Source organism: Daucus carota, chromosome 2, assembly GCF_001625215.2.
Source record: "Daucus carota subsp. sativus chromosome 2, DH1 v3.0, whole genome shotgun sequence".
Taxonomy (NCBI): Eukaryota; Viridiplantae; Streptophyta; class Magnoliopsida; order Apiales; family Apiaceae; genus Daucus; species Daucus carota.
The window spans coordinates 57,336,068-57,346,357 of NC_030382.2; the positions used below are offsets into that span (position 1 = coordinate 57,336,068).

At 30.3% G+C, this 10,290-nt stretch overlaps 1 protein-coding gene across 1 annotated transcript; it reads left to right on the forward strand.

Annotated features, from left to right (window-relative positions):
• Window positions 1-4,836: 4,836 nt before the first annotated feature.
• LOC108206688 (protein STAY-GREEN homolog, chloroplastic) lies at window positions 4,837-6,712 on the forward strand. The gene is made up of 4 exons (XM_017377071.2): window positions 4,837-5,135; window positions 5,251-5,424; window positions 5,928-6,095; window positions 6,192-6,712. Exons 1-4 carry the CDS (start codon window positions 5,013-5,015, stop codon window positions 6,549-6,551), a joined length of 825 nt encoding a protein of 274 aa, XP_017232560.1. The 5' UTR covers window positions 4,837-5,012; the 3' UTR covers window positions 6,552-6,712.
• The last annotated feature ends 3,578 nt before the right edge of the window (window positions 6,713-10,290 follow it).

The window sequence follows — 10,290 nt, forward strand, 5'->3', positions numbered from 1 at the left end:
ATTAATATATATATAATTAAAACATATAAAATTGTGCTAGGAAAATCATGAGATTTCGAACTTATAATAGACAAATTACAGGGTCTTTTGACTCTGTTAATGAGTCGGAAAAGTTAAATATATATATATATATATAATTTATAAAAAATCAAATAATTCAATTTTTTGTATTTATTAAACTATATCATATATATAATTAAATTACCCGTTAAATTATACATTATTCGAAAATATAGTTATAGAAGAAACTATAACTAGAATTGGAGAAAAAAATATTAAATATAAATATAAATATTAATTTTTTTATATCCAACAATTAATATTGATAAAAAAATAATTTAATATTATTATTATTTAAAATGATTATTAAATTAAGAAAATTTAAAAAATAATATATTAAATTTTATCAGCAATTTATACGGGTATAACCGTATAAGGTAGTAGTTTAAAAGAGTGATCATGTTATGGTTGTGTACCTCTATTGTCTTAAAAATGAAAAATGGGCAAAATCGAATAAAACAAAAGGGTTTTCTCGTAAATACTTATTTTTGTAAAAGTATTATTTTTTTTTTTACATATTTTTGTAAAAATACTGTATGTAACTTATTGCAAACAAATGCGACCAATCATATTTACAAATTATTTCATTATTTTATTATACACGAGAGCATTCCGCTAGTTTTTGAGTCATTGCGAGCCGAAAAGCTTGTATCTAAAATAAGATTAAAGTATAGAATTAAGAAAATTTGAATATTTGATATTCATTGAATTTTAAATAATTATTAAAGTAAGAAAAATTATAAAATAATATATTGAATTTTATCAGCAATTTATACGAGGTATAACCGTATAAGGTAGTAGTTTAAAAGAGTGCTCACGCTATGGTTGTGTGCCTCTCTTGTCTTAAATATGAAGAATGGGCAATATCGAATAAAACAAAGGGTTTTTCTCGTAAATACTTTTTTTTGTAAAAATATTACTTTTTTTTTTACATATTTTTGCAAAAATACTGTATGTAACTCGTTGCAAACACATGCGACCAACTATATTTGCAACTGCAGGGTCAATTATATGAAGCGGTATCTAATTGTATCTAGTTGCAGATCGTATATTTTCAAATATTCTCTAAAAAATTAAAAATTTAGTATTTTTGCAAATTTTTTCATAAGATAATTAAATCACAAAAGAATTTAAAAAAAATGATATTTTTGATAAACTCCTTGAAATAAATAAGCATAACGTAAACGTAACATTCTAAGGGTCTGTTTGGGAGTTGTAAAAACTGAGACTGTTTGGTAAACTTGATTTCAAATGTGCTGTTTGAGTAAAAGCTTAAAACATACTGTTTGGTAAACTTTTTGTTAAAGTGCTGTTTAGAGTTATAATTATAAATAAAATAATCTTTTATTCATTATGAAACAAATATCGAACAACAAATATGATTGTGTAAAATTAGAAAATAAAAAAATAATTATATCATCTTTACATAATTATTATCTTAATAAAAAGGTAAGTCATTGTTATATACTATAATACATTATTATGATAAAGTATTTTTTTACGTGTGTGTATTGCAAGTTTTCTTCAAATAGTTTTCTACAATTTGAAGAGTGACAGATGCAAAGCTTTCTTTAAAATTTAACTTCATTATTTTGTTTCATGTATGAGCTTTTTTAGAAAAATATGTTATTAATATATGTATAATTTTTAATAATATATCTTTCATAATTTGTAATAATATATTTTCAAAATTATATAATTTTTGTAAAAAAATTTCAATAGAAACGCATCATTTACATTTTATATTCAAATATAAATATAAATAAAATTATATGATTTGGTACTGTTTAAATCATATTTATTTATGGACAAAACTACTTATGAATTAATTTTTATGATAAATGTCGTAAACTTAATTAATATATCCGCTGGCCCATCAGTGCCGTGGCCGGTGTCCCGGCCGTCCTAAATTCGAGCCCAGCAGTGAAAAGCCCAATGTTAACCTTTTCAAAAGCCGTATTGGTTCTTCAGCCCAATGATCGTGACGAGGAGAGATTCGTGAGATTTTGCCCATACACATGTATAATGTTAAATAAGTTATATCAGAACATATTTTTTATTTTTAAAAATTATTGCAAATATTGAATCTAGTATAAGAATCAAATTCTGACGTCAAATAGAACTATTATTTTTTACCCACATCAGTTAAAATAGATAGATGGGATGTTAATTTTCCTTTTATAAAGTTTTTTTTTTTTGATAAAAGCAAACTTTAATTTTTATTTATAAATGAAATTAAGTTGTCCCTACAAAAATGTTTCCAAAAAAAAAAAAAGTTGTACCGACAAAATGCATTAAACCCAATCCAATACTAATCTGGGTTATGGGCTAGTGAATGTGACATGATCTTGGTGGACCTGAAGTAGTATATTTGGGCATGCCAATATATTGTTTTAGACTTAGATGACCAGGATCTTCATGAATGAAGAGGGCAAGAGGCTCATATGTTTATGGGCCAGGCCCGTCAAACATGGCATAAACAAATATACCGAATAACTTTAAGATATTAATAAATAAATGGAATCCGGCATGATAATAATATATATTGAAATTTGATAAATTAATATTAGGGGTGGTAATTTTAGATAAAAATTCTAAGTAAACAGGTCAATTTTGGATTAAATTAAAATTATTTGAATTAAAATTTGAACTTTTAGATATGAAGTTTTAATTTCGGATAAATTATCGAGTCACTTGCCTATTTTATATTAGCAAATTAGGTTATGATTTTGGGATAAAATCGTGCATAATAAATATTAGACTCCGGAGGATGACAAAGAGTGTGAATTTGTAAAAGGAGGTTAGAACTAAAATTTTGTTTATATGTATATTTGAGAAAGTAGTTGATTCAAATTTGACTTTACACTACTACGTTCCAAGTTCGTCTCAGACAAGTTGTAATCGTGGGCTTCGTATTTCTTAGATTCTGAATATTACCGATTGAATTTGATTTTAATAGAGATGATCATTGATCACATGTCAATATTGATCATATCATGATGATGATCACAGACACGTTTCTGTTTCCATCCTCTCACGGTAATAATTCATCTGGAGAAATATTTTTATGAACCTGAAGTATCGAGGTTCGAGGGGTTATTTAATGTAATTAAAAAATGTTTATTCTTTTATAAATAAATAATAATAAATGATAAATAAATTTTATTTTATCTATTTGGATAATATTTTTGCTATTTATAATTTATTGGGTCTAAAAGTTATTAGCATAATAATAAATTATTATAATCATATTCTTTGTTTTTGTAAAATCAAATTTCAAAAATAAAAAAGTGCTTGTTTAGACACCATCACTTCTCATTTTTTCTGCTAAAACCCATTATGTAAAAAATCAAAAGTATTTATAAGAAGTTTACGTATACTTATTTCCCAAACAGTTTAAATGACTTATAAATTTCAATTTACTTCTCACTTTTTCTACTTCAGGAAACGTTTTTTTAAGTTTAGTAATAAAACTCCTAAATAATTTTTCAAATTCTGAGTTATAAATTATAAATTGATTTATAAATTTGATACGCTATCCGGACTTAAACGCCCCTAAATTTAGAAAAAAATCACAGATCACAGATATACGTGAATGTGAAGAGATACTCATAAACCAATTGTGAATTCCATTCTCGCTGGTCCAAAAGAAAATAATAAAACATAGATACATCATCATTCACAGACTGAACATAAAAAAATGGAAGATAATACTAGTAAGATTGATGATGTATCTACGTGGAGGTTCAAGGTTCAGTGTTGTGTGTACGTGTCAACTTGGAAATACATAGTAGAGAGATACAAGCAACTCTTAACTCACTTTCAAGTCAAGAATATCATATGCAACTCAAAAGCTAAACAAGGCAAAGTGCAAAGCAAAAGCAAACGAGAAACTGGTATTTTATCAAAATATTTATTATTTTTATCGATAAAAATTATCAAATGATTACCAAATAAGTAATTAATATATATATATATATATTAATTTGTTAAATTTTGATAAAAATTGATAAAATAATAATGTATTTGCTACATATTTTTTTTAATTTTATCTAATCTACAATTTTAATTTCACTTTAAATTATGTGACTCACAAATTATTTACCGAACAGAATTTCATTAACCTTTTTTTTAATTATTTTCTAATACTCCCTCCGTCCCACCCATTTCTTTACATTCTGGGATGTCCCACCCAATTCTTTACATTTCAAAACTTACCAAAAATAGTTAATGGGTTCCACAACTTCTCCACTTTTCTTTCTTTTTCACACTACTTTTACTCCACTATCTTCTTTTTATACATTAAAAATCAATGGGTCCCACCACTTTACCCACTTTTCTTCTTCTATTCCACTACTTTATACATATTCCTTAACCTCCATGCCCAACTCATTTGATAAGAAATGGGTAAGACGGAGGGAGTATGATACAATACTATACTCACTCCGTCCCCTTCAATTCTTTACATTGGAGGGGGACACGGAAACCGAGATAATGTATAAAAAATGAGTAAAGTTAGATGAAAAATGGGTAAAGTGGTGGGACCTATTAATATTTAATAATAGATTTGAGATAGTGGAGAAATGTAGTGGGTGTAATAGTAGTTTTTATTGTTAAATATGAGATAGTAAAGAAAGATAGTGGGTGTTATAATGGGAAAAACTTACTATTTATAGTAATGTAAAGTAATAACTGTAAAAAAATGAGAGGGGGAGAGGGAGTATATTATATAATTTAAACAGCTAAAATGGATTTTCATATCATTTGATATTTTTAACAAGGACCGCCACATTGATGATATAAAACCCCACATAATACCCACGAGAAAAACATCAAACTTCTTGAATATTTAGACTTACATAGTATAATAACTACTCGAAATCACATCTTTATTACATCTGCCCGAAAATCTCGGAAGTTTCTTTAAGTGAGTAGAGTTGAGAGAGCTAGCCATGTCTACTTTGACTGCTTCTATGATTCTTTCCCCAAAGCTGAAGCCTGGTTTTGAGCAACAAGGGTCTCTTTACTTCTACACAAGATCAAGAAAATCCAAGAAGAACCAATCTTTAGTCCCTGTAATTTCCTATTTTTTATGATCAGATTCGAACTCTCGACATCCTCCGTATATTTATTTGTATGTTGCCTTTGTTGGTTTCTGATTGGATGTTGTTGTTGATGGTGGAGTTGCAGGTTGCTAGATTATTTGGGCCAGCTATATTTGAAGCTTCAAAGCTGAAGGTTCTGTTTTTAGGAGTTGATGAGAAGAAGCATCCTGGGAATCTGCCAAGAACTTATACACTAACACATAGTGATATAACATCTAAAATCACTCTTGCAATTTCTCAGACTATTAATAATTCTCAGGTATGAGATGCTCAATCATATTTATTAAAACAATTTTTCAATGTAATAAAAAAAAAAGATGGGTCCACTTTATTGGAGATCTTGTATTAAGATATTATGAACAGGGGATCATGCTATATTACATAATATTGTATCAATTATGCTATTTTTTCATGCAAAAAATTGTGAAAAATTGATTATGCTAACTTAATTCCATTGTTTAGATGTCGATGATCATCATTTTAGGTCAGAATTAATCTTTTCGATGAGATCGGGTTGATTCAGTCTAGTAGTTGAAGTACAGGTTACTCTGATAATGAAATTCATCCCTGTAGTCTTCTTTTTTTAGGTTTATTGTGTTCTTAATCAAGAATTCAATCTTTCAAATTAAAAGTCTATATAAAAAATTGAATTTTCGCCAATAGTATCATGATCTGCCCCTATTTTCGAGGCGTTCTAATCCTGTTGAAGATGGTGATGTTTTTGTCTATATGATGATATGTAAGATTTTATTTTACTGTCAGATACAAGGATGGTATAATAAACTGCAAAGAGATGAAGTGGTTGCGGAATGGAAGAAAGTTCAGGGAAAAATGTCTCTTCATGTTCATTGTCACATAAGCGGTGGCCATTTTCTTCTAGATATGTTTGCGAGGCTTAGATTTTTCATCTTCTCAAAAGAATTGCCTGTGGTAATTACTGATTCCATTTTTTACGGCTAGTATAATTCTCTTTTATTTCTTTAAATGTTCACATATGCATACCTAAGAAGATGTTATAACGAGCAGGTGTTGAATGCATTTGTTCATGGAGATGTGCATCTGTTTAGTCATTATCCAGAACTAGAAGAGTCCTTAGTTTGGGTTTATTTTCACTCAAACCTTCCAGAATTCAACAGAGTAGAGTGCTGGGGACCGCTCAGGGAGGCTGCAGCACCGTCTAGTGGGGCCCCTTCCGCCGACCAGAAACAAGAGGAAGAAGAGAAGCAAACGCAAGAAACTCCATCAAAAATTAACTGGAAGATACCCCAACCATGTATAGAGGATTGTGATTGTTGCTTCCCGACCATGAGTTCAATCCCTTGGCTTCAACATACTTTTACGCAAACCAGTGATGAAACTACCCAGAGCTTGCCTGAGCACCAATAAAACCTGGCAGCTAAGTTGACGACGACGACAATGATAATATAATAATTTAGATCAGTATTGTAGTCTTACTATGTTCTTCATCTCTTCTATCTTGTATATATGAAATATTGTTGTAAACTGTAAAATGTAAATACAAGGTTTTTTTAAATTTTTTTTTTTTACCATTTGTTAAGCTCAGATCTTTATTAGCACAATTTTCTTGTGATAAAAATGTTCTCTATCGCAATAATTGATATTGGTGTATATCTTGTCAATTCTGGTGGGCTTGTGTTGTAATTTTTAATTAAAAGTTTTACAGAGTAATTGTTAACCATGTAAAGGGAGGCTACTGAATGTAGAGAGGGATGGATCACTGAAAGAGATGTAAACATAACTACTGCCTATCCTGCCGGCCAATATATTTAAGTTCGGGGTGGAGAGCGAGGAGCACGTGAGTTCATACCAGAATTCATAGTTTCATACATCGGAAAGAACACATCTTTCATAAACTTAAAATTCATCAGTAAAATTCTTGCAAGCTTTATGTATACAGATAAATGTCTTTACAAGGCTCTGCTGAACTAATTTCAAAAAGAGTACAGATATGTATTGTTAGTCTGTGCCATGAGATTGATATAATCATGTCAAAGGAAGAATTGTCAAGAATAAATATCATGCCAAGGAAGAATTGTCCAGAACAAATATCAGAGGCACGGGGGCAAACTGTAACATCACTTTATCAAATCGACAAAGAAATGAATGCAGTACCAGTATACAACATTAACATTGTATGCGAGCAGATCTGGTTGGTGTTCGTTTAAAGTTGGATTTATAAGTAGAATTCTTGACAAGTCCAGCCTCGATACATTAAACTCCTACCTAATATGGTTGTTCCCCTTGTTATGTCAGCCTCGATACATTAAACTCCTACCTAACATGGTTTATACTGAAATTGGTATGTTTTACAACACATGAATGTCATGGTGCTGTATAGTGCAACTATATGATCAGAATCTAAATAACATCTCCAGGCTCTCTATGTCAATGAAAAAGGGCACTGATCATCAAATTTGCAGCCCCTCCATCCTTTACAGTTGCATATTGGCTTGTTTATCCTATATACTGCAACTGTAATTGTTTCCCCCATCGCGTGGTTGAAGGAAAACTAACCTCCTTGTACGACATTTGTTTAATATACGAATGCACAAAGGAACTTGAGATTGTTCCCCCATTCGAAGCTGTAAGATTGCAGGGGTTATCTGATTTGAGTTCTTTCCGAAACAGCAACTCCAAATTCAATCTGTGCATTCGGACAAAAAGGTTCCAGTAAGGGTTGCCAACTGCATAAACGAATAGCTCATTTAATAAAGTAGAAATACTGAGCAAAGGAATAAGACATGTACTTTTCATAGGCTCGGAGTACAATACCTTCGTCATTGCAGGAAACCTCCAAACTATTATCTGGTTTTGGGAATATCCATGGGTGCTGAAAAGTTGATTAACATTTTTCGACGAAGCCAGATTACAAATCAAATCAACAAGGTTCGAATAAAAATCATCCTCTAATCCAGGTGCATTCAGAACCTGCAAACCAAATCCAAAACATGCACACACAATCACTCGAAAGCAAAAAATCAAATACACATCAAAACACAACTACGAATAAATATGACACGTAGCCTTAAAACGGCGTGCGGGGAACTTCCTAGGAGCCTTAACAGGGAGTTTCTGCAAGTGATCATCCGAGCTAAAAGGCAACAGAGAATGCAAAGGTTGTCTAGTCCCGGTCTTGAACTTAAACATGTTTCATCCAGCACCCAACTTATTATCTAGACTCTTGGGTGTTTCGGGCTAAACAATGCAGCCTGTATTCTCGCAGTGTAATCAGAAGTAGGAGCAGAGAGACTGAAAAGAGAGAAATTTGAACTTGTTCTACTAGGAATAAAACGATGGCTGTAGATAGTACGAGAAAGTGATGGCGCGACAACATTGGACGATGTCGAATTCATGGCGCAGGAGAAATTAAGCAGAGTAAGCAAAGAGGACAAGTGTGAAGGACAGTTAAGTGGCCATATGTAACAGGGAGCGGTAATCATATTTCAAATCGGATTGTAAAAGAAATATTTTGTGCTAATCATATATTTCAATCATAGAAGTATTTTGTTTTCGTCTTATGGTTTTTAAATATGGTAACGCGGTTTCTGTCAAAAACAAAACGCGTCTTATTTATTTGTCAGGCCAAGTTCCAGAGTAGTGTTTTATTTATTTACTTATTATATTAATTCAATTTGTGTTTTTGTTATTCCTAATTAATAATATAATGTCAGATATTTATGATATTAAATTTATGTTTTTGTTCCGTTGTTAGGTTCAAACAAGAAACAACGCATAAATTCTGAACTCTAAATTCAATTTGTGTATTCTGCAAAAAGAATGTCCATTATTCAATATATCCACGTGGAGCCCCAGAGGAGTCGAACTCCGGTGGTCGGTGGCTCACAAAAAACCTTAACTGGGTACCAACTGTGCCACGCAATCTGAAGTACAGATACGCATTTCTCAAGTTTAGATATCGTCTCTCAATCATTTATTCAATATAGAGTAAATCTTGGCACACATCCTTACTACATGGAGTATTAAAAGAATGCTCCTGACGGAGCTCATTTTAAGAAAATAAAAAGAAAAACAATTATTTATAATATAAGAGCACCTCCAAGGCATTAGACCTGTTAGGTAAAACTGCTTATGTGGCACCTACATGGCATCTATGTGGCACATTTTAGATAATATGTAAAAATTCAACACTCCAACCATTACCCCTTAGCAAAAAATTATAGATAACTAAAATTGGGGTAGCTACATTTGTAAAACCTCTAAAGCTATTATGTATAATTTAGATAAAATAATTATGCATAACACCATTGGAGTGAACCTAGAACCTCTTAGCTATAATTTTAGATGATTATCCATATATTATATTATATTATAGCTAACAAGTATACATAACAACCTTGGAGATGCTATAATATACTAGTCGTTAGTGACTTTGTAGTGTTTAAAGATGTGTATCAAGATTTATTCAATATAATACAAGTTATGTAACTCTATTTCAAGAGTGTCAATTTCTTAATTTTAAAAAAAAAAAAGTGTCAATTTCTATCGTGTTTCTCTATTTTACTCCAAATAAGAGAAAAACGGAGGCGAAGAAGAATAAATTTTTTTGTAGAAAATTAGTATATGGATTGATATACTTTATTTCTTTTTCGAGGTGCTCTTAATCACTCAACAATTATATTATTAAATAATTATCATCTAAATAAATTATTAAAAATCAATTTATATATTTGATTATTTAATTTTAAATGCAAATATAACTGTTAAATTAGATACACATATATAGTGACACTCAAATCCCTGCACCGGTCACCTTCATATTTTTTTAATTTCACGAATCTCTCTTTTTCTATATTTTTTGTCTATATTTATAAAGCAGAGTGGTCTTTTGTAAATGATACAATATTATTTTATTTTTTGCTACAAAAATAAAATGTTATTGATTTTTAATATTACTGGATATTGGAATAAGAAAAAGAAGAGTCATTAATAAAGGGCGAGTAGAAGAAGGAAATTATGTTTGCTTCCAGGAGATTAGAACAGAGAACAAACATAAGTCGAATAGGAAAAGAAAAGAAAGGTGGGAAAAATACAATAAATATCGATACAAGCCTCTCTGTTTTCATTCACAATGCAGCATTCAACA